Source organism: Amphibalanus amphitrite, unplaced genomic scaffold (genome assembly GCF_019059575.1).
Source record: "Amphibalanus amphitrite isolate SeventyFive unplaced genomic scaffold, NRLGWU_Aamphi_draft 000087F_arrow, whole genome shotgun sequence".
NCBI classification, from domain to species: domain Eukaryota; kingdom Metazoa; phylum Arthropoda; class Thecostraca; order Balanomorpha; family Balanidae; genus Amphibalanus; species Amphibalanus amphitrite.
Genome location: NW_024881583.1, coordinates 1,078,924 through 1,103,462, shown reverse-complemented (window position 1 = coordinate 1,103,462; position 24,539 = coordinate 1,078,924). Strand labels below are relative to the sequence as shown.

At 49.6% G+C, this 24,539-nt stretch overlaps 1 protein-coding gene and 1 long non-coding RNA gene across 8 annotated transcripts; one reads left to right on the top strand and one right to left on the bottom strand.

Moving 5' to 3' along the window:
* Nucleotides 1–1,125: 1,125 nt before the first annotated feature.
* On the top strand, nucleotides 1,126–17,444 carry LOC122379952 (apoptotic chromatin condensation inducer in the nucleus-like). Of its 6 annotated transcripts, none has more exons than XM_043362647.1 (15): nucleotides 1,126–1,510; nucleotides 3,014–3,082; nucleotides 7,992–8,073; nucleotides 9,886–9,957; nucleotides 10,245–10,300; nucleotides 10,472–12,283; nucleotides 12,555–12,742; nucleotides 12,989–13,069; nucleotides 13,336–13,517; nucleotides 13,926–14,062; nucleotides 14,378–14,596; nucleotides 14,912–15,130; nucleotides 15,443–15,673; nucleotides 15,846–16,011; nucleotides 16,305–17,444. In XM_043362647.1, the coding sequence occupies exons 1-15, from the start codon at nucleotides 1,379–1,381 to the stop codon at nucleotides 16,544–16,546; spliced, it is 3,888 nt and encodes a 1,295-aa protein (XP_043218582.1). In that variant the 5' UTR covers nucleotides 1,126–1,378; the 3' UTR covers nucleotides 16,547–17,444. The 6 variants fall into 6 exon arrangements, with proteins under 6 accessions (XP_043218582.1, XP_043218579.1, XP_043218580.1 ...); XM_043362644.1 differs by having other exon boundaries at nucleotides 7,992–8,097; XM_043362645.1 differs by having other exon boundaries at nucleotides 1,302–1,510; nucleotides 3,014–3,094.
* Nucleotides 17,390–24,357, bottom strand: LOC122379954. 2 transcript variants are annotated; one of them, XR_006256257.1, is made up of 5 exons: nucleotides 24,139–24,357; nucleotides 20,538–20,596; nucleotides 18,561–18,614; nucleotides 17,993–18,071; nucleotides 17,390–17,628 (listed from the first exon to the last, which is right to left on the bottom strand). It is a non-coding gene; the product is annotated as an uncharacterized LOC122379954 (long non-coding RNA). The 2 variants fall into 2 exon arrangements; XR_006256258.1 differs by having other exon boundaries at nucleotides 24,229–24,267.
* Nucleotides 24,358–24,539: the final 182 nt, after the last annotated feature.

Below are 24,539 nucleotides of genomic sequence, written 5' to 3'. Positions count from 1 at the left end.
TGTCGCAGACATTTGACAAGAATTGAGAAAGGTCCCGAAGATTTCGTGTCACGCTTTGAACGAAAATTATGTGGCAGCACTCCAAAACTTATGAAAATCAGCTATAGAATGTAATAAAGAACCAACTAGGAACAGGGAATGAATCACAGCATTGACATTTCTGAGTCTGGAGTCGGAGTCTTGAAGATTTTGGCGACTGCGACTCCGACTCTGGTTTGAACTGCACGCCCCAACCGAGTCGGACATCACAGGCATTCTCAGATGAAAGGTACCTCCATTTTCCCGACCCCTAAATCTCATCGGATCTGTATCGATCTCAGGGGGTGCCCGATCCGAGGTTGGGGGGGGGGCAAGCTGCCCCGCTTGCCCCCCCGTGGCGACGCTAATGGGTACCCGCTCCCTTACAGGAGCTCACCCCGTAGCCGGGACGGGTGCGGGGAGTGCTGGGGGGGGGGGGGGTCGGATTTGGACGGACTGTCTCAGCCCCGGCGCCACTCTCCAGGATGTCTGCCGAGACCAACGTCTCCCCCTAATTCCTATCATCCTTCCGGCTCTGAAACGGTCTTGTCAGACCGAAAAGGTCTAACCCAACAAAACAAAACAACTAAGCTATTGTAGATGTAATTAAAAAAAGCGAAGCGGACCAATAAAAAATTCGGGAGACAAGTCTGCTGGCGATTCTCGATTCTCATCACGCATTACCACCGGCAACTGTCGTTTATATTATTTACATATATGCATTATGCATTTATAGACGACTGTGTCGATTTGTCCCCCAATTACGTCACAGCCGCTTATTAGGCTGTGGCTACCGTTAGACGTTGAGGCATTCTACTGGTCTCAGTTTCGGCACAAACCTCGCATCCTTGATTTCGGTAGAGCGGGTAGAGCAGGGCCCTGTTCATGAACCCCGGCGGTCGCTGCGGCCGCTGCGGTCGCTGCGGTCAGCCGGGTTGTTACGTCACGAAAAGGGGCGGGGCTCATGTAGTATGACGAATGTATGACGTCACCTTGCTGCGGCCGCTGCGATCTCTGCGGCCGCAATCCAGCGACCGCCGAGCCGCAAGAAAACTAATTGCACTGAATTTGGCGCACTGAAGTCAAATAGGCGCAAGCCGTGTTGTCATGGAGACGATTTTGTAAACAAATTATCTAGCGGTGTGCGTCAGTTGTAAACAATTGTCGGAAACTATTTCGGCAGCAGACGCTGTTCATGGAACGCTGCTGCGGCCGAGTGAGTGATGACGTTTCAAAAATGGGCGGGGCTTAGAACCTGCGGCCGGCCGCAGCGGCCGCACACTTCATGAACAGGGCTCAGGGTAGAGCGTGTTTTGTGTGTGCACGTTGCGCGAGTGGGCCGGTGTCTATATAGTGGAAAATGGACTCTGAATTAGAAATAGATGGAAAGGCGCTTTCATCACTGCGCGTGATTGATTTAAAGGATGAATTGGACAAAAGAAATTTGTCGAAATCTGGAACGAAGAAAGAGCTACTGGAGCGTTTGCGCTCGGTAAGTTGTGAACTCTTTAGACGAACGTGGCGCAGCGTCCTCTGATTATTTGTTTTCGCTGTTTATTTTCTTCTTACATTTCATTCATTGATTTTAAGTGCAGCAGAGGAATAGAATTAACAGCGTTTTCCCACTTCTTTGCATTCCCTTGCATTGGTATGAATCTGTGCCATCTCCTTCGACTATCGACCAATTGTAGGTGGAATCTGAAAACGGCACCGCAGGGCATATTTTGGGTATTCAGCATGCGGATAACCAGGGATAATTTCTGGGATCACCTGGGATCATTGGTTTTTTTAGGCCGACGTCTTGCCCAATGGACATGACAATGAGAAAAAGAGTCATTAGGGAGCAAAAGCAGTCTAACAATGTGAATACTTGCATCAATGGTCCCTGCAATACCAAATACTTACTGGTGATCCCGGATAATTATCCCTGATCTGGACGTAGAATGCACGCTAAGTCATGTGACAGCAAAGAAATTCTCCCCCTTTGCTGCCTTCAACACACTTATTGTCATGTGATTTGCACACGCGAATTTCAAGAGCATTGATTAGATCGCCTCAGGTGCCCTGTTTTTCAGATTCCACCCAATTGAAGACATAAGCCAGGCTGCAAAGCCATTTCTTGTCACATGCAAGTGTGTGGAGGCAGACCAGCTAGGGTGACAAGCTTATTGCTTGTATTTTTATAGTAAATCAAGGGTGATGTGCTGAGAAAAACTGCAAAAAAGGAATTGCTGTGACTGTCTGATGCTTAACCCGTCTCTTTTCCCTCTTAACTTACACCACGACCTGTCTCATGCATTGTTTGTACTATCCTGCACAGTGTCCCAAAATTATATTTTGGCCTGGGTGTCAGAGGGGAAAATTGATCACCAAATCATGGGTGAGAGTGGAAAAGTAACGTTCACGAAAGGCCCAAAAAGAGTTGAATATAATCAAAAGTATGAATCTATATACAATCGTGGTCGGCTGTAGAATGTAAAACGCGATCTACATATAATTTATGTAAATGTTTTTCTTTGTAGAATTGGGAGAGGAAAATAGTCGAAAAAGTTGAAGGTCAGAGTCAAAAATGATTTTTATTTGGATGTTGTTTTCCACCCAAAATGACAAATTTTGGTACACTGATCCTGCACTGTCTTAGTATCTTGCATTGCTTCTGTACTATGTGTAACCTGGGTGCAGAATACCCACTGTGAATGCTCCCCAGTCCCCAATATATGAACTTTAACTAGGACTTGCTCACTGTTTGACAGTCATCTCTTGCAAGTTGTATATAATTTTGTGGACAAAGCTTTACTTGCACTGAAGCAGTTGTTCAGCATAGAAGGTACCTTGACTTACTGAGTTCAGCATGAACCTATAGGCTTTGTACCATTTCTTCTCAATCAGCTGCCTTCACCACACTACACCACTGTGAGTGTGCATTGCAGTGGTCTAGCCCTTGCTATGTCAATATGTGTATTTCAAGCCCTTATACCATGTCTTCTTTTTGCAGTATGTCCACCTCGAAAAAGAGCGAGAACGGAATGCCAGCAGTGAAGATGACCAGGCCCCAAACATCAGTGTAAGTATAGAGGTAATTCAAAAGCTTCATGCTACCAATCAACTGCTGTCAATCTTTTATGCATTATGCCACACAAATTGTCTGCTTTGTGTACCTTTTGTGCTCATGCAGCCTGTTGCAAGTGATACTTAAGACATTTCATATGTCACACCATAAATAAATCAATAAAATGCCTTTGGGCCACAAACCAGCAAGTGCAATAGTAAACGCTGTTTCAGTGTGTCATGAGACCCCCAACTGATTGCTAGCCACCATTCCATTTCAATCCTAGTTCTATAACATTGAGTGCAATCGGCCCAGCCATGGAGATGCAGAAGCTGCCCCTGGGCCCTGAACACGCACGTGTGCAGAAGTACCACTGCCTCAATAACGACATATAAATCCATTGCCCAGGATGTTCAGTGCTCACTCAAAGATAAAATTTTAGGGTAGTCCGCATAGTTATGGGGAGTTGCCTGTTATAAACCACAGGGGAGCACTGCCGCTTCAACCCTATTGGCCGAAGTGTCTAACGGTGGCGGCCATATTGCGCAGACCAGGAACCGGCCGCCGCCTGTGTTGAGGAATAGGGAATTCGGGACCTCGATTTACGTTTGCGGCCGCCGCATCCGTTACGTTCAAGGTACGTAGATACGAAACCCGGCATCTTACGCAGAATTGAGTGGGGAACACGATCAAATCATCAGAATTGCTCAAATTCACTCGCCGGACCATCGTCTTTTTACATTTGCCCCGGCCGAGAGGGTTGATTGAACCCACCTCGCTAATGCGCCGCTAATTCAACTAGAATTTAGCGGTAAAGTGGTCGTATGAGGCAGAGTACAATCCAGAGCGACTGGTAGGAATCCGCTTTAAAGGTCTCAGGTCATCCGGTGACCTCTGAGGTCAGGTCAAGTGACCTAAGGCACGGGCTCGGTTTTTGGTAAATAACTTCGCCAAAAATGGCCGTAGAGCTGCGATTTTGGCATCATCGTGTTCCCCTAGCTCAGGCGCATCGAGTGATATACTTTTTGTTCGGGTCAGGTCAACTTAGGGTGTTGACCTCAGGTCAAGGTCAGGTCAGCACCCCCAGGTCACGAAGTTAGTCGAAAGAGGTCATGTCGCATATCATTCGATTCGGCAGGTCTTCCTGAGTCCATTGGTGGCTTTCCCGACTCGCTAGCTCAATTTGATCGGGAGTTATTGAAGAAAAATTGTGACCTTTGTGGCGTCACAAATGACGTCACGCAAGGGCAACAATGCAAATATGAAGCATAGAACCTTGCAAAGAGTGCATGAAATCATGATTCTATATGCTTGAGATAGTTTCAGATCATTCTCGGCGCCAAAATAGCAATTTTCATATTTCCCCATTGACTTATAAGGGTTTAACGTATTAGTTCCTTGTATCTGAGGATTTTTTAGGATTTCATCTTGTTCTCCACTCAATTCTGCGAAAGATGCCGGGTTCCGTGTCCACATAGCTTGAACGTAACGGATGCAGCGACCGCAAACGTAAATCGAGGTCCCGAATTCCCTATTCTCCAACACAGGCGGCGGCCGCTTCCTGGTCTGCGCAACATGGCGGCACCGTTGGACACCATCTGGCGGCCGAAGCGCCTTCCACATTATAGAGTTCAGTGTTATAAACATATTGTCTCTGACAGCCCTGCTGCCATGTAAACACAAAAGTTGCTGACTTCAAGATTTACTGGATGGGGTGATGCAGCAGACATATTTCGATTGGTCAAGGCTATGATAAGCATCTCACGGCCGGGATGGATCAGGCTGCTGGTTTCTCACAATAACAGTGCTCTCCACTTCAACCACTGATAAATTCCATCGGTAATCTAGGGGCATTGGCTGAGGAACTTGCACAGTAAAGGGCTTCAAGCCAACCTGATGATAATAGACCTTTGCTTGGCCAGTCGCGGGTAAGGGATACCAGCAGCTATTAACTTCACCTGAAACACATCAGCGCAGGTCGTTATTGCAGCAGCAACAGATTACTAGCATCGTCAGTAACAACTTTAGGGCATTCCTAGCTTGTCACGCTCCCTGATGATCCATCAACCCAATCTAACATTGTTTAAGTGTCCGACCAGCCGCGCTGGGTCGACTTATAGCGGTTGGGTAACGGTAAGCGGTCCCCTACGTTCGCGGAGGAGCTCTCAGCCGCTCATAGCCTGGCCGGCTCCATTCCGTCCTCTGTCCGCGCGATCCACGATTGACTGAACACGAGCCCAGCTGCCTTCGCTGCATAGCTGGTGTGGTTCGCACACTGCTTTTTCAAATGAAACTGGTGCTGTAATTAGACTCGGGAGAGTTTGACAAGAAAAAAAGAAAAAAACAGGTGTGCCAGTTTACCTTTCAGCTGTTTTCATCAGCTAACCGTGACGCTCATGTCCACTTTTGTAAGCTGGTGTGAAATGGAAACAATTATGATAAGATATTGTGTAAACTGTAAAGGCCGCCGTCCACTGTGCGGAATGCTTGCGGTCCGTACGGAATTTTAAGGAAAAGGGCCACCTTTAACATGGGGATTGAAACTGAGATAGCCATCTTGTAGCCCGTGTCCGAAAACCCACCAGTCTATATCCTTACGGCCGATTTCGGCTTCCATTCGTAGGTATCGGCAATTTTAAAAGAGGAATGCGTCCTAATCCCAGGAATGCGTCCTTACCCTGTAATACAGCCACCCGCGGCGAGGCTTTGGTTTTTTTACCAATCAGCTCAGCTTTAACCAATCAGCTTATCTGACACAATCCGACGAGTCTGTCTTCTGAACGCTGATTGGCTTGAGTGTGACGTCATCGCTATGCCATCATACAGTAGGTGCCGTAGAGAGTATCAACATAGTACCAATATGTTAAATAGTTTTAAATACTTTTTCGCGAATTGTGCACTTCTGGCACCAGTTTTAAAAAGAAAATGAAAAATAATGTCAAAATGAAAAACAACGATATCTTCATATTTCACGAAGGTGGCCCTTTTCCTTTAACACAGAACCCTATGGGCGCATCCGGTCCGTACGGAAATCGTGTGCGAACCGCATCCATGTTGTGTGGACACATATCGCTGATAATTGGCGTAATTATATTCAGTCCAGACTCGGAAGTCACGTTATGCAAGTCGCGCGTGACCTCCCTTGAGCTAGATTTATTCAAGTCGAAATCATCGACATCCGAAGTGGTTGTCGCAGAGACGAAGTACCAAAGTACAACGTGTTGAACTGTGTGCGGAGAACGCAGACGGAATGGATGCGGACATGGGCCGTCGCCCGTCTTTGAGTTTTCAATTGGAAATTTAAGATTGAATTTCTACTCTTTCAAGACAAAGTAGATAAAATTTTTAATCGTTTGGATGGTTGGCATGACACTATGGTTACGGTTTGGTTTCTTGACACTGTGGTTACGGTTCATCCCAATGGCACTTACACAACAGAACTGTTCATCAAACCCATGACTGCCCCAATCATCTTAAATTATGAATCGGCTCATCCCATGAAAACTAAGCTAGGTGTCCTCACTTCCCAAACGAAACGAGCGGTCCAGGTATCCCCATCTGCTGTGCAACGCAGCCTGGACAAAATCAAGCACCTCTTTCTAGAAAACGGATATCCTGAGCACATCATTGACCGAACTTTTAAAAACAACAAAAAACGAAAGGCACAACATGATAGGAAAAACGCTCAATCAGGGCAGATGACTTACATGAGGCTCCCTTACGTCAATGAAACAGTGTGTCATCGAGTCAATGGCATTATCAGGGCATCTAAGCTTAACCTTAGGGTGGCTTGGCAGAGTGGACCCACGGTGAAAAGCAAACTGGTCAGATCTGCCCTTCAGCCTCCGCTTTGCCGCGGCAAAACCCGGTGTCACACGTGCCCGAACGGTCTTCAGGGGAAATGCCACATAAAAAATGTCGTATATAAAATCACTTGTAAAACATGTCAGGACAAACCTTATATTTATATCGGAGAAACGTCGCGACCGGTTCGTGAGAGATTTAACGAGCACCTTTCTGACGCCAGACTAAGAAGGCTAGGTACCGGACTTGGTGAGCATGCCTTAGATAGACACCCGACACTTAGTCACAAGGAAATGAACAACAACTTTCGTATAGATATTTTGAGCAGAAACCGTGACGTGGCTGACAATAAAATTGATGAATCTATGAAAATCCGTGATATCAACCCAAACTTGAATACCTTCACACAGTCCTGGCCAATTGTTTAGGCTGTTGTGACTTTTGGTAGGTTACGAACCAGAAAGTAGCATTCATTTTTTGTTACTTGCATAGTGTGATATCTGTTTGTATGAGCGCTTGATTATGTAGAACTTGTGACATGTGACGTTGTAGGCACATTGAAATAAGCATTTTGTGATCTGGATCTCGACATCTACCTACATACAAACGGAGGAATGTTTTCCATCATTGTAGCGTGCGTATATGTTTTTGTATGTTGTGAAGTGTGTAAAGGAATTTCAAAAACTCAGACGATGACAGTGTTGTCGAAAGCTTGTCTCTTTTGTTTCTCTTTGGTAAACTAAAGAACCAATACAATTTTTGGCATGTTATTGATCATTTTCACATCAATTTTGACTATAGATAAAATTTATTTCCTTGGCATGGCACCATCTTGTGATGCTAGGCAATGGCCATATTTTCTTTTTGTAACAAGTGATATCGAGTGTGCGTGAGCCCTCAGTTTGCTGTCCGGATGCGGAGACATTCCTGACGGACTCCGGACGGAAACCGCATGCGCCCATAGGGCTCTGTGTTAAATTCCGTACGGACCGCAAGCGCTCCGCATAGTGGACGGCGGCCTTAAGTGAACAATGAATGTTCCTTAAGCACGCCCTAACAAACCTGCATGGCTCGCAGTCGGCCGTTCCTTTCGCTTACCTCGGCATGGCTCTGCGCACAGATGAGGAACGAGGGCGCGCTGGCTGGCAACGACTTCATCAAGCAGTACCTGGAGAAGCAGCAGGCGCAGCTCATCCAACAGCGTGAGGCCAGACGCAAGGTGGAAGGTGGGCCTAGCCGGCTTCTCTAACCAGCACCCGCCGTTACCGGCCCGCGAAAACATCCGTGCACAGAAACTGGGAAACTGCCGCGGGCGGGGTCTGCGGCTGTTTTCTAAAATTGTACATGTTTGTGCTAAAAAAATGCATGCGGTGCTTGATTTGTCTATAACGTGCGGTGCGGGTGTATTTGGTGCCGTGGGTTCAAGTTTTCCAACTTTTGTTTCATGGTAGCTTGAGTGTTGGGTTTTAAGACGTGTCATCTCGTTCAAAAATGTATCGTCTTGTGCTTGTTGTTCTCATCGCATGCTCATCAAATCATCTTGGGTATGCGATTCATCGGTTATAGGACCTTAACCCGCTCCCCAGTGGCGGTCTCCGCCAACTTCGCCCTAGTGTGTGTGTGGGGGGGGGGGGGGCATATGTTACCACCCACCTCTAACTCAAAAACTAAGAGGGCTAGAAAGACGCGGTAAAAAGCAATCGATAGCTCTCAATGCGTACGTTTGAAAGTATTTCGGTCATTTTTAATCTTAGAGCAATATTGGGGTCACTGGAGGTCATCAAAGGTCAAAATTTGCCAAATGTCATTACATTTTTCCAAAAACATGCATTTATCTCAGGAACTATGATAGTTAAAAACGCATTAAAATGCAATCGATAGCTCTTGAACTCTTCTTTCGATAAGATCATCAAAAATGACCTCAGGTCAACGGTTTAGCCTCCAGAGGGCAAAAACTAAAAAATAGCTGTTTTTACGAAAAGTGTTTTTCGACAATAACTTTCGACTCCAAAAAGCCACGACATTTCTATTGCCAGAATCGTGTTCCTCTCGCCGAGACGCATCGAATGAACTATAATTTGACCTTGCAAGGTCAACTTGAAAATTTGACCTCAGGTCAAGGTCATGACCTGACCGGAAAAGGTCATGTTGCATATCAGTCGATGCGTCTCGGCAAGACAAACACAATGAGACCATCCCCAGCGTTCTATCTCTTTCCAATCGAGAGTTATTGGCAAACATCTGTTTGTAGCCTCAAATGACCTCGGATGGCCTTTCTAGAGGCTATCAGCAAAAACGACACCTTGGTCGTCACGGGTGGTCCAAATCATTGTGATTCTGAAATATTTGGACTGTTCCTATGCGTACACACGGATCTAGAGGCATTTTCATATTTCTCCATTGACTTATAATGGTAAGGTCACGCCACTGACCTGACCTTAGGTCACGGATATAAGAATCCGAGATATACAAATTGTAGGCGCCCATTACATCATGCAATCCACCAAGTTTAAAACCTTTCTGACAAACACTGCAGATTGGACATGATTGCAAACTTTTTTTAGGATTGGTCAGTTAACTTGACCTGGTGACCTGACCTGACCTGACCTGGGGTCAACAATTTCACACATTGTCCAAAATTGATGTGTGAAAAGCTACCCCAAGCGGCGCGGCGCTACGCGCCGCGGTTTTTTATTCACATGCGAAAAACGCGACAGGGTGGTAACATATCCCCCCCCCCCCACTGGGGCGAAGGTTAAGAATTTCGTACGTTGGTTGAATATGCTTGCATGGACTCCTTGCTTATAACTTCTTCCAAATCGGCTTAAAAGTTGTACAATTCATTTCTAACTGCTGTTGAAGCTAATTATTCTTATGATTAATCCTGGCTTGTGTAGTCAGTTAGCAGTGCCGCCACTGTACGGTTGTGAGTAGGGCCGGCTGTATGTTTTGTCCGGCCGCCGTGTGCGGGTGGTGGCTCGCCGAGCTGTGACCGCGCTGGTCGTGTCTCGCAGGTGAGCAGTCGCAGTCGGAGAGCGCCGACAGCCAGGGAGAGGAGGAGCAGGAGTCGACGCCGGCCGCCAAAGGTAGGGATGCGGGCACTCGCTCCGGCTACTGCGCCGGAGATAGCTGACTGGTGGTGGTTGTCAGATCGTGGACTTAGTGATATTGTCGCCGTCTGTCCTTAGCTGGATGGACGCTGTATTCCATACTGCTGCTGGATGACGCCACCTGACTAGCAATGTCCATGTCTGTTCGCTATTCATCTTGTTTATGATTGTCACTTTGTCATCATTTTCACGCATTAATATCAACATGGCGCTTTAACCTATAAGTTGTGTATCGTTATCTCATTCATTTTCTTTCATTTCAGGAGATTCGCCCGAGTCCCGCGACCAGTCGTTTAAGAAACCAGAATCGGAGGAGAAGGTACGTCTGCCGATCATTTTACGTCATTTATGTTTTATATAGAAGGTGGGCCTAACCGAGGTGGGCCTTTATTTTAATCATTGTAAACCGTTTGCAGTGAAACACGTGTATGTTTCGTCACGTAACTGGGTCGAATGATGTCGCTCCCGTGTGACGCTGTTTTCCTTGCAGGCGCCTCCGTCTCCGGCGCCGAGCCGCCGCTCGCGGCGCCACACGGCCTCGGTGGACTCTGCCGACGGCGAGGAGACGCCGGAGCGGCGCCGCAGTCGGCGCTCGGGCGGCCGCGTCTCGGTCAGCCAGCAGAGCGGCGACAGCGACACTGAGGTGCCGCCCGCTGAGCCGGACGGGACCGGGGAGGGACCCCAGGCGGTGACCGACGGAGACAAGACGGCCGGGGGTGAGGAGGAACAGACGGAGAAGGAAGTAAAAGAAACCCGAAAAGAAGCTGAACCAAAGAAGGATGAGGGTAAAACCAAAGAGACTGAGGAAGAGAAGGAGTCTGATAAAGAAGACAACACTGAGGCTGAGCGGAAAGGAAAGGGCAAAGAGGAGAAAGATGAAACTAAGGTTAAGGAACCGAAACTGAAGGAAGTGGAAGAGACAGATAAACGAGAGAAGAAAGCCAAGGACGTGTCTGAAAAGAAAAAGGAGAGTGACCGTCACCGCGAAGAAGACAAAGAGGCCAGAAGAGAGCGTAAGGAAGAGGAACGAAGACAAAGAAAAAGAGAGGAAGAAAAGAAAGAGGCCGAAAGGAAAGAACGAAAAGAAATGGAACGAAAGAGGGACGAAGAAAAGGAGGCTCAGAGGAAGGAAAGGAAAGAGGCCGAACGAAGGGAGAGGAAGGAAGCTGAGCGGAAGAAGGAAAGCGAAAAAGAATCTGAAAGGAAAGCCAAGAAGGAAGAGAGGAAAGAGCACGAGCGGAAGGAGCGTAAAGAGGCAGAGCGGAGGAAGGAGGAAGAGAAGAGGGAACGAAAAGAGGCCGAGAGAAAGAAGGCGGACGATAAGGAATCGGACAGGAAAGGACACCGCCGATCGAAGTCGATCGACGCCGATGATAAGCGTTCCGACAAGTCTGAAGGAAAGCACACAGAGAAAAGCTCGGACGACAGAACTGATTCCAAAAAGTCGTCTAGCAACGACAAGCATGATGACAACGAGCCTGCTGATTCCTCAGAGGCAAAGCGGGACAAGTCTCCCGCATCCAAGGAACCTCACTCTCCGGATCGCGATTCAAAGCGCGAATCAGGTGATCGTAAGAGGCGTGACTCAGGTGATCGTAAGAGGCGTGGATCAGGTGATCGTAAGGAGCACGAGGCAGGTGATCGTAAAGAGCGTGATTCAGGCGAGCGTAAGAAGCGCGATTCAAGCGATCGTAAAGAACGCAATACGGACGAGCGCAAAGAGCGCGAGCGGGAGAAAGGCGAGCGTAAGAAACACGATTCAGGCGAGCGTAAGAAGGGCGATTCAGCCGATCATAAGGAGCGCGAAGGTGAGGCGGAAGATAGTAAGGAGCGTGAGCGCGAATCAGGCGATCGTAAAGAGCGTGAGCGAGAGGCGGGCGACAGCAAAGAACATGCGCGGGAGCCAGTGGACCATAAGAAGCGCGATTCAAGCGATCGTAAAGAGCGCGAGGTGGACGAGCGCAAGGAGCGTGAGCGCGAGAAGGGTGATCGTAAGAAGCACGACTCGGGCGATCGTAAGGAGCACGACTCGGGCGATCGTAAGAAGCACGACTCGGGCGATCGTAAGAAGCACGACTCGGGCGATCGTAAGAAGCACGACTCGGGCGATCGTAAGGAGCGCGAGCGGCACCGGTCGGGCTCGGGCGCGCCGTCCGATGGTCGCCGTTCCCGTCACGACTCCTCCGAGCGGCGCGGGCGGCGCGACTCCGGCGAGCGGCCTCCGTCGGCGGAGGAGATGGTTCTGGAGGACGGAGAGTGGAGGGAAGCCGCCGCCTTCTGGAGCTCCGACGCGCCGGCTCAGGTGAGTGTTTACTGCGGCGGGGTGTGATGCCGGTACTGTGAGCGGACTTACAGCGGTTGGTCTATCAGACTTGTGATGTAGCAGAGTATTTCGTGACATGTTAATTTCGCAAACGTTAATTTCTAAATGAAAAGCTTACAACGACCTTCGGTATTTTGCCTTATTCTAGCTGATAAAATTGTATTAATGCTACAAAGGTGCCTTCTTCCAGAGCATTTCGCACATGTTGCCGACTTTCGATGACCGCGATTTCCGGCGTTTCCTTTCACAGAACGACGGCGAAGCTGTCACTAAAGCGGCCGCTTCTGAGGCTGACGGTGACAAAAAGAAGCCGGAACAGGGTGCAGAGGATACTTCTAAGAAGGAATCCTCACGGGAACAAGAAGAAGCACAGCCTCTCAAGAAGGAAGAGAAGCGAAAACTCAAACTGAAACGGAACTCCAGCACCGGAGACAAAAAGTAAGTGACGGGCGACTGACTCATTCCTACAGTTGGGCGTGTTTCTTTCTCCCTTTCACGACGCGGTGCCGATTTTACTAAGTTTTGACTCGGTCATCGTGTTCCACTATGTGTCGTAATTAGAAGATGATCTCCATTTTTCTACAAGATTGAGGGTTACTTACTTGACTGACAAGTGACTAATTAGCGGTATGCTTTAACAGCTCAAGACCATTTCAGCACCTGTCCCATTCACTCTTTTCACAGAGAGTCTGTCAGCAAGTCTGATGACACGGCACCAGTCTCGAGGCGCGAGGGGAGTCCAAGGAAGAGGAGCCGCCGTGACAGGTATGTACGACTTCAATGCTCGATTACGGATCAGCTGATAAAGTGTAGGTAATATTAGGTATCCAATGATTTGTATATACATTTTTTAATCAGTTAACAGACTTCTCCACATGTCTAGCGTTTAAACCACTGCTCAAATACGCCCATCGTTTGCGTTTTGCTCTGGTCACTCTATCATAACGATCTGTTTTGAGCACTGATTCGCCTACCGAGCCGCCTCAGCCGTCTGTCGCCGGCTGACCACTCCCTCTCTCCCCTGCCGGCAGGTCGGCCTCCAGCAGTGACTCGGAGCGTGGTCGGGGCAGGGAGCGGCGCCGCTCGCCCGTCCAGGCGCCCCCAGCCGCCCCGGAGCCGGAGACTCAGCCGGAGCGGACCCCGGAGAAGCAGCCGGAGTCGACAGAGACGTCGGCGCCCGCCGCGGGCCCGGCGCCCACCTTCCGCAGACTCGGTAAGTCGAGCGGGCCCGGACCGGGGCAGGACACTGAGCGGGACAGCAGAACACGACATTAGAAAGGTCCTGCATATTCACCTATGCAATGATCTTTTTATTTCGTTTCGTTCTGTCACGTTTATCTGCTTCTTTGTTGCATTTGGTTCACCTTCAGCACAATACGATAACCTAGGTGGCAGTAGTGCAACAGCCTAAACAGTATAACAGCGACCCGAACTATCGGAATAGCCTTCGTCTAAGCCTAATAATTGTTACAACAAAGTGTAATTATGGCACCCGGCTCCTCCTTAACGTCGCAAGATTGAACATAAAGAGATATCCGAGGCTGTCTCTTACGACTGTGCCTGTCGTGGCTCGTGATTGCACTGTCCGTGACTGACTGTGACACCTCTCTCGTGTCACCAGTCTCCCTGAAGCGGGACCGGCGACGGCCCGAGGACGGCGGCGAGGCTGCTCCCGGCGAGAAGCGGCGCCGACGCTGGGGCGCGGCGCGACCGGACGGCGACAAAAAGCCAGTCAGCATATCGACAGATTCACTCAGGGTACGTGGCACAGGACGCCGGGCAAACAGGTGAAATTGGGGCGTTTTGCTGAATTCAGCGTAATATGTGTCGAAGCCAGTTCGTGTTACCGTAGTTTTGGTGGAGCTGCATACCTGATAATTGGTATTGTGCGTTGGCTAACGGTTTTCCTTGGCTGATAGCCCATACGGGGAAGGGGTGGCACTGGCAGGCTTGTGGAGGTCTTACGGGTCTGTAAGAAGAGGCTGAGTGTTTGAAGGGGATGGCGAGTGACTGCGGGGGCTGAGCGTCTGTTTGAGCTGTGTGATGACCGTCTGTCTCGCACCGTGTCGCCAGGACCTGGTGCCGGACGTGCGGCCCCTCTCGGAGGAGGCCGTCCGACTCGAGTCGGAGTCGGAGGAGGAGGGAGAGCGCCGAGACGACTCGCCCACCGGCAGTCGCTCGCCCTCTCCCGCCGCGGAGACCGCCGCCGCCGCGCCGGAGAACGGCCGGCCGCAGAGCCCGCAGGAGGAGGGCCCGGCGCCGCCGCCCCTCATCAAGCGAACAGTCACTCAGGTGAGCTGGCTGGTGAACGTAGAGCAGGGACGGACCGGCTAGCGCGGAGGGGACTAGGGACAGATAAAATTGATATAAAGGAGCGAAAACGAGCAGAACAGCCAGATGCTATCTTGTAATGAATGATGGTTAATTTGTCTGTGGGTCATATTTTACCCTGTACAATACGTTCTGTATGTAGTCATTACATAAATTAATTACACGCTTGACAACCAAAGGCCGGCGGCATCCCTCCAGCTCGCCACCAGCTGCTGCTCGGGCCCGCATAGTGCGCTCGTGACTCGCCTAACCCTCCAATCCCTCCGGGCCCGGCAGGACGTACCCGGCGGCGCCGAGAGCGGTCCGCAGCCGGGCCGGCGGCCGCCGCGCATCGAGCGACAGCCGTCCCCTGCACGGAACTCTGCCTCCAGCGTCATCCACATCCGTAACCTGGTGCGGCCGTTCACCGTGAACCAGCTGAAGGAGCTGCTGGCGCGCACGGGCAACATCGCCGACTTCTGGATCGACAACATCAAGTCAAAGTGCTACTGCCAGGTGAGCTGACTCGCAGGGTATTCAGTGGCTAAGTTGAACTGATAGATCTTGGACAGCCGTAAGCTGACGGGATCCGGTGGCTGGGTAGATTGTAGCCATCTTTGGCAACTCGGAGGATAAGTGGCCGCCTTTAGTTGAACGGTGAGGCAGTTCCCGGTTATATGTACCAATCCCGTTCTTTAGTAAGCGAGTAGTTAATTCAAGCCGTTGACATAAGTGTTTTTGTTTTGAATTGGACGAGCAGACACCACCCATGTGATTACCAGCCCCGTGTGCAGTGATCAGTGTCTGACGCCCCCTCCCCTCCAACAGTACGAGACAGATGCCGAGGCGGTGGAGACGCGCACTGCGCTCCACGGCGTGCGCTGGCCGCCCTCCAACCCCAAGAAGCTCATGGTCGACTTCTCGACGGCCGACGAGCTCGACTTCCACAAGGCGCTCACTGAACAGATCCCCAGAAAGACGGAGCCGCTCAAGGTGGACCCGTACTTCGCCACGCGCCAGCAGGAGGAGCTGCGTGCAGAGACCGTCAGGGAGAAACGGGTAGGTAGCTCGGTTGGGGCATCATATTTGGGGGGCATCGGGGTGGATCAATTTGAAAAGGAAGATAAACTGGTGTGAGACTGATGTTTGCTTCCTTACCGTGTATGCGTCAGTGCCTCTAAATGTCAGTGTCTGTCTCTCAAATGACCTTTAACCGCCGGTTCTTTTGCAGCGCGAATCGGTACGGGAGTGGGATAAGGTGAAAATCGGCGAGACCAGTCCCGGCGAGAAGGAGCGCGAGCGCGAGCGGCGCCGGAGAGAGCGCGAGGAGGAGACAGAGCGTCGGAAGCGGCGCAGCAGGAGCCCTGCCACAGCCGCCGACAAAGAGGAGCGCAAGGGTGAGTGAGCACCAGTTGGCACTATAGGGATTAGAGATGCTGCGTGTTTGAACGGTATGGCCGTTGGAAATGCGACAGAAGTTTGTGCTCGGCGGTCGCAGCTGCACGATTTAGACTTCCCATCGTGTTTGTGATATTTACGGTTACTGGTAAATCGCGTTTTTACCGTTGAAGGTTTATAGGCATGTGTTTCAACTTGATCATCCAGTGTCTACAGGCTGTGGACGCTCGCTCGGGCTCTCGTCCTGCCACCATGGCACCGATTTGACCTATCTGTACCCTGTTTCCGACAGAGAAACGGCAGAAGGAGGAGGCGCCAGCCAAACTGCTGGACGACCTGTTCCGAAAGACCAAGGCGACGCCGTGCATCTACTGGCTGCCGCTGACCGCCGAGCAGATCGCCGAGAAGGAGCGGCAGCGCCGGCAGCGCATGGCCGAGCGCCAGAAGCGGCTGGAGGCCATCCAGGCAGCGTCGCGCCGCAGCCGCTCCCGGTCGCGGTCGGCCGATCGGGACCGGGACCGCCGCAGGAGATAGAGCGGCCGACCGCCAGCGCTCAGCGGACAACCGACGGCCGCCGTGCCGCGGAGACCACCCACCAGGGCCGCCGCCACGCACCGGCCTCGTCGGAGCACACCGTAATGCCCGCGACATCCCCCCCACCCCCCAGTTTGTTTTATCCATAGCGCGCAAGTGAGCGTGTGTCGAGTTTTTCGTAGCGTCGTCAGACGTTCCTGAACACAGGTAAGTTGTAGGTGGTCGCTTTTGAATTGGGCGTGCGGCGAGAAGCCGTCGCCTTTTCCGAGTGCACTGGAGATCACGATTTCAGGTTTGAGTGCGAGAGTAGTCCACTGCCGGGGTTGGAGTGCTAGTCTGACTGGTCGGTCGGGTTGCCGCCGCGCCGAGGAGGTAAGCTGGTATGACGCTGTTCGTTTTCAGGTGCACATTGCTGGTCGTTCTGACGTCCGCTTCTCCGGCCAGTAGGTGCCGGGAGTGAGGGAGAGGCGTGCGCCAGACGTGTGTGACCGACGGGAATGTGCGAGCCGGGAGCCCGGGAGGCGAGAGGCCAGAGAGAGTGAGAGAGAGGACTGAGGTGCGGCCGCGCACGGCCGGGCGATGGGACACGAATGTGTGTGGCTCGGCGGACTATCAGTGCCGACGTACAACCAGTGAGCACACCGCAGTGCGCCCAGAGACGGACGGACAGAGATGGCGCCACGCCGGCGCCCGGTCTCTGGGCTCGTCATCGCACCGTTCGTCCGGCCCGCCACCGACCACCGCCGTCATCCGTCATCAGCAAGGGGCCACGCGCGCCGGCCGCCGCCGCCACCGCGCGGGCCGGCGCGCCGCCGGTCACCGTTCATCCACCAGACACCTTCGTTCGTCAGTGGATACTGCTCTATTTACATGAAAATACACGTCATAGTTCCAAACAGTGTTTATATACGCGGCGGTGATCACGGCAGGAGCTTCATTCGATCGGGGCGCTGTCTCCGGCAGTTGACTGATCTGCCACACTGGAATACACGGGGTCTGACGGCTGGCTGGTGCGGTCGGCTTCGGACCAGACTCCACGGTCCTTCACCGGCTGCTGCACCAGCCAGGTGCTAAAACGGCTCCTGCGGGAGCGGAGGGAGGGCGCTGTCAGGCAAGCAATACTTACTACAGAGATAACCATCGCAACTGAACGGACTGTCAATGCGCTGTCATTGCGGTGATGACCGCGCGAACTACACACGGTTCGGAGCTCACATTTTTTAACCACAGAATCATACACTATCGATTTATAGACGTGCAGCTTTCGAACTAGGCTAGCATGTTCAGACTACAAACAGAGTATGGCGTCTGCAGTTTCGTAACGGTGCAGTTATTCTCAAACAGAGGCAATCACCGAAAGTACCTCCCTTTGCGACCGACCTTTTCTTCACAATACATCTGATTGCACTATTTTCAAGCGCCTTCGGCAAGATGACAGTTACTCACCATATCAATTCTTCTTGTATTTGTCGGTGAACTCTCGAACTTTGTCCATTATTTCTGATGGATCATCGACCCGCGGGATCTGAGGAAAAAAGTAATACAAATCTGTCAGACACAATATTAAACGCACAGACGATCTGTCGATAAGTTCGCAGTCAGCTGGTGACGCACGGAAGCACTGTTGCTAAGGTGGAAAAAGTTAGCGAGGTATTTTAGCGCATTGATCGTAATAAGTTAGGCATAGGGGTCCCATCCACGAACCGTTTCGAGAAAAAATCACTCTTCGACCATTTACATTTTAGGTCGATAAGACACGCGTAACGCATGAGAATGTGAAGTTAATCCGCTACAATCTTATCAATGACCTCGGCCGATAGGCGGTAGACAGTTTCGGCCGCAGAGGCGATAACAGACTGGGGCTGCTGCATCGGCGTATCGACCTCGGTCCAACGAGGTGACAACATCCCAAGTCTCTCCCGCTAGGCGTGGCGCACACTGCTGCTATCTGGTGCCCAGCCGCGGTCCCGCGCTGTTTTCCTGATGTTACACGAATCGTAGGGTACATACTTACATTGTAATTTTGGCAGGCGTAGATGCCAGCGTAAACGCCGGCTCCAAAAGTTAGCTGAAAAGAGAGAGAGAGTATGGTTAGTTACACAGTCGATAGTAAGGCATGGTTTCGGCGAATACCGTCGGTATCAGTTAATCAATAAGGTTCATACTTCATACTTTGACCACACTGAGGCCGTATGGGGGTATGGGGGGGGGGGGGGGATTGCGTTAGTTCATCGGGCGTGTCCAACTATTCGACCCCAATGGCGGGCTCTGGATTTGGGTAATTAGGCCTTGGGCACATGAGTAGCAGCAGAGCAGGGATTGTGGTGATCTCACATAACGCGGTTAGAGGAGCGCGCCTCCCCGGAAGCACCCCTCCCTCCCTCTTCCGCCGCTGCTGAGACGGGTCACCGCCAGCCGGTCGGTATTACGGGGTGATTAAGGCAGGGACGGCTGCCAAGCCCAGCACCGGCCGCCCGGTAGCGTAACGCTCGCCGAGAATGGGGCCATTTGCAACCCGGTTCGCTTTTACTCCCGCTGAAGCTAGTCATTTTCCTATCCGTAACGGCCCGAAGGCGGATGGGGTGACGGCACACCCTAAAGGTGTTCGATTCGTAGATGTGAGCAGTGAGAGAAAAGAAAGAAAAATGTCTGCCGACTGTTGCAGACGAGAAAATGCTAGGAGTGGCCTTGTCAGGTAAAAAAAAGGTTCTGATACTTCCATGACATTGCGTTCGTCTGCATCCACAACTTAATGTTACCGAAAAAAAGTCAAACGGTCTGGAAAATGGGCTGCAGTTTCTTACTTCACTAGTCCATTAGAAAAAAAGAAGGTAATAAATGGTCGATACATTGCGTCTGTTCTTGGCGTGTCTTCCAATAGTTCAGTTCATCTGACTTAAAATCTTAAAAAACAAGCTGTGGTCGGGGAGATGGATTATGCTAAGTGCCCACATAGCCTATTCAGACGACGAGACGAGAGGGAAAGTGCGAGCCAACACAGCGGAGGAAAAGTGTGTGCTTACTGCGCCACCTACTAATAAATGGGCGGCAATGAAGCCGACCATCACCAGGTCGTAGAGCAGCACCAGCACCATCCTGCACCACTCCGAGTGTCCCGCCCGTCACCAGAGGTCACCGGGCGACGGCCGGGTCACCGGTCACACGCGGGTCATGACCCGTGGTTGGTGGTTCGGTCGGTGAATCACTATGTCCCGCCTCTCCTTCCAAGTCTCTCCGTGGCACTACTACTAGCGCAGAGCGCGTGTCCGAGCCCGTGACTTCCTGCCCGTCGGCCGGCGCCGACGCTGCCGCGCGCTGACCCAAATAGCCCGCGGCACTGCCGCCAGAAATACCGGGGTCGGAATGCCGCGGGAGGGGGGGGGGGGGCGCACAACTCACACTGACAGCGAGGCATGGTCCGGAGGAGCGGACCGGGCGGCAAAAGGGACAACGTGATAGGGTTGCGGAGTCTAACTAGGCAACATCAGCATCAGCTAGCAGCAACACAGACAACAGCAGCCCCAGAGGACTTTATAGGATTACACTCTGTTACGATCTTTACGCCTCAGACTGTACCAAGCTGAAATAGTGAACATCGGTCTATAATATTTACGTTTTTTTCCATTGGTGGGAGTGGGACAATACCTAACCATCTTTTTGTGTGTAAGGATTTCAGTCCTTCTGATTTACGATTATCAATATCCATGCAATCGCCGATATCCATAGCCGTAGGTAAAGGCAACATGCCATCATGATCATCACGTTATCTACTATCTAGTATCTCCTGCAAATAAAAGCAATACAATTATGGATGCAAGTTTATACCCCTTCCCTGTCTAGCCCCATCCCCCTTGGCTGCGGAGCCCACGCGGACGTGATTTTCTCAAACCAGAAGATAATTGCTAGCAAAAGCTGGTTGTCATGGTAAGATCAGCCTAGTTTGCCATATAGGAAAAGTTAATTTCATATGCCAGGACAAGGAGGTACTTACAATAAACTTAATCATCTCTAAATCAGCAGTATTCAGCAAACTGCTACCTTTGTAAGTATCTGAAATAAACAGGAAAGGGTTAGGTACATATATCCAACTGAAGTTCAATGAAATCAATTATCAGTCATGTCAGTGTGCAGAATAAAGCATACCACTCCCAGCACTCATTATAATGCTTCTGTGTATGCATATTGCATAGCACAAGTGCAGAGCTCAATACTGCCTGCTGGCTCAATTAGCACATGCAGGTCTGTCATCGTGTGTCAGACACAGCCTTTGCTGCAGCGCAATTAAATCATTGGTCTGCCAGCTCTAATGATTGTTTCATTACATTCCAATTAATTCATTTGAAAGTCCAAAATGAGCCCAAAGTGACTTGGGCATGGGCAGGCCACCCTTCTGGTAAATCATTACTCCAGGATTGTAAAGAACAGCTCAGCTGTAATTGTTTTTCCTTTAATCATTAGCTTTAAATAACACTTCAATTTGAACAGCTCAACAAATAAAATAGCTTAATAACTATTGAATGAATTAAAATCAGCTAAATTTAGATATCTACACATCAATTGCCCCATAGATAAATAAATACAATAACTATATAACGCCTTAAAACGCCTTTTGGGCGTTTTAAGGCGTTTATTGTGACATTCAATTTACAATTATCAATGTCACAATGATTCTATAGTGCCTAACAATTACCAGTGTCCAGTTCAGCAATGACAAGTTCATTGCTGGCTGCTGCTTTCACTTTATCTTACAGGGAATATACCAATTTTATGAAATGTTTTTCACTACATGCTTGAAATGACAAAAAAAGAAAATAATGAACATTTACAAAGCATTGTAATGCTCTTAAATGAAATAGGAAGAACTACTTTCCATCTTTGGTATAGGCTAATAAACAGTGTTGGCAGCAGAAGCTGATTATGTGTTGATCAACCATATTACATAGTTCAATCAAACCAGCAGCATGCTGATTGTCTGATGATTGGCCTCTGCCACAGGTGGCTACATTCTTGGCATGCTTCAGTAAGGGAATGCATTCCTTCATAAGGGCATGATTTTGGAACTAAGATCAGTAGAGGTAACTTTGGCTAGGGTGATCATTGGGCTGTAAAAGCTAGGTACTGATTTGTTTTTGTCTCACCTTAAGCTACAAAACTGATAGTTCAGTTAAAAAACCCATGTGAAGTGGTATATTTCCTTGAAAACCAGGGTAAATTTTCCTCTCAGCTTTCCATGGTGTGTCAAAAGTGGAAATAGCTGGTGCGCCGTCTGGCAACCCGGCAGCCCGCCGCCATAGGGAAATTCCTGCTTTTTGTCGATTTTTCGCTCCCTATGAGTCACTTGATCTAATTAGAGCTTAACTAGGAACGAGGCGGGTCACTTGGACGTATTCGGGAGCCGAATACGGTGTTTTGTAGCCAATACCTGGGAAACCCTGCCCGCCCAATGCGAGTTTTTAAGAGTCTGCATGCCCAAATTAACGTTGAGCGCGGCCGTTCTCGGTCGGTTTTCCCCGACCTTGTGGCGAAATCGCCTTATTTATTCAACCAGGGTGGGCTAATTCGCTTAACTAGGAATGAGGCGTTGAAGAGAATTATTCAAGGAATAGAGCTGTGCAAAAATATTTTTTGTACTGTTAAAACTGTATCCGCCCTCGAACGATAAATATTGTTGACCCATCAGAAACACATCACCTGGAATGCGTTTGGACTTGGCTGGATCTAATATTAGCGAGTATCTGCTAATGCAGTTTCTTGGCTTACATAGTACGCACACAAGCATACGGGTGTCCGTCAAAATTCGTGGAGATATGCTGTCCCACGATTTCAATAATGCCTCACGTCAATAAATGAGCTTATTTCAGCGTAACACGGGTCCGTACGCGAGATTTGGACATTTGATTGAAGAAAAAAATCATTGAAAAGGCAACAGCAAAGTGGCAAAAAAAAAAATTGGACATCTTTCCAAAACTGTGCTTTTGTGTGCCTATGTATTTTAGCTTGTCCCACAACCTGCGAAAAAAATCTACAGAGCTGCTGTGTAGTTATTTTTAGAGATAATTGAGCGCGAGGGAGCGTTGTGAATAGCAAAAACATTGAAATTTCTCTTCATGGTTCTTATTTTTTGGTTATACAATTTAGCAAAACTGCACAGCGCAAAAACGTCTGTCCCACGGTTTTTGGCAAACTTTTTTCTGGGTCACGTTTGTTTCTGGGTCACGGTACTTAGCTCCTCATTCAAAGCATTACGGACCGGGTAAGCAGGGTCTGCAGACTTGCATATGGTCCTATCCCGCGAAGGCGCAGAGAGCGGGGGCGGAAACTGAAAACTGTCAGTTGGGCTGGGCGAACCCAGGGGAAATCATCTCCTGCGTGCCATAAGATTTCTTTATTCTGGGTCACACGCCCTTGTGGCTTGTGGCTGGTAAGTGTCGAAAAGAATCACAGTGTCGTGTTGCTGCGTGCTCAGGTACTCCAGATAAGATGTACTTGGAGATTAGTATTCGATAACAAACTTGCCATATTCGGAAAACTGTAAAAAACATTCCCCTGGGTCACGCATTTTTTTCTTCTGGGTCACGAATTTTAGCGTGACCCAGGAAAAAAAATCGTGACCCAGAAGAGAAATTCTGCCCACCTACATCATCAAGACAGGCAAGTCTTTCCGCCTACGTGTGGAGAAGGTCATTGCCGATAAGGGGGTTATATCGCGCATGAGGTGAATGAACGTATCTGGTTTGATAATGCGTGACCCAGACGAAATTTTTATTTTTTCTGGGTCACGGACCATTTTACGCGCATGCGCAATGGCATTTTTGAATAATTTCAACTGTGAACAGCCTAGGGTGCATGGTTTATGAAAAGGTAATTATTTCTAGGAAATCAGTTGTGGGACAAATATCGACCCAAATCTCCACGAATTTTGACGGGTACCCATACATGCTTCCTGCCCTTGGTTATTCCTCACTTGAATGAAAATTTTGCTATAATAACTATTCCAAGCAGTTAACGGTTTTAGTGCAGTGCCAAGTCGGAACCGTTCAGCGCCGCCAGTCTCCCAGGCGGCACGTAACGGCTGCCGCCGGCCGCCGCTCTGGCAGGGTGTTTTGCTTCATATCTCTGTTGCTAGAAAAGTTGTAGACCGATTTACTTGATTCTTGCACGAAAAGATCCGCCATTCAATTCTTAGCAGATAACGAAAATTTGACGTCAATTGCATGATCCGCTGTCCATATTGTGGTACTGCCATCTATTGACAAGGCTGGCGAACTAAAGCCGGGCGGCTATTTTCACTTTTGACACACCATGCAAGGTCACATGATATAGCATTAGATGGTGAACGAAACATTAATTCTTCAAAACACACATAACTGGCGCACATTTTTTTACATTTCACTTTTGATGCTATTTCATGTCAACATTTACCACCTAGGTACCTACCTACCTGAACTGTTAAAATAATGTTTTGCTAATTTATCTTGGTAACGAAAATAGCCATGGTGATGGTCCTGCTACTCCAGCCCAGCAGTCAGCAGTTCATATTTACATACATTCACACTCAGTCATCCCCTATCTATCACCACACCAACACTTACCACAGTCTTTCCCAAACAAATAGGTACGAAACCTGATGTGCCCCTCCGGCAGTATCAGACCCCGGGGCCCGGTTACCGAGGACTTCTCACGCGTTTTTTGCGCGTTTTCCTCGGAATTATGGGTCTGTTGTCAAGGCTGAGGCCTGAGGCCGTGCTCGCGAAAATCATTGCGCTGTGACTAGTGTTCAGGGGATTCGAAGTAGCACCGATAGATAGAATGTTAACATTAGGCTGCTATGAAATTACCATGGCAACTAGATCAAAAGCAAAAATCATAACAGCTTGTTTGTCACATCTGCGCCAGATATGTAGAAAATAAAAGGAGGCTTACAGCTGATATGAGAACTAGCTATGTCATAAATACTGAGCTAGCACTATATATTTTATTTTCGCACTTGACT

Bases quoted from the DNA above. Each gene is read 5' to 3' on its own strand.
- LOC122379952 (XM_043362643.1), top strand. From the start codon at position 1,379: ATGGACTCTGAATTAGAAATAGATGGAAAGGCGCTTTCATCACTGCGC. The intron at 8,098-9,885 runs GTGGGCCTAGCC...CGTGTCTCGCAG, and splicing joins GGCCAGACGCAAGGTGGAAG to GTGAGCAGTCGCAGTCGGAG. The intron at 16,012-16,304 runs GTGAGTGAGCAC...TGTTTCCGACAG, and splicing joins CGACAAAGAGGAGCGCAAGG to AGAAACGGCAGAAGGAGGAG.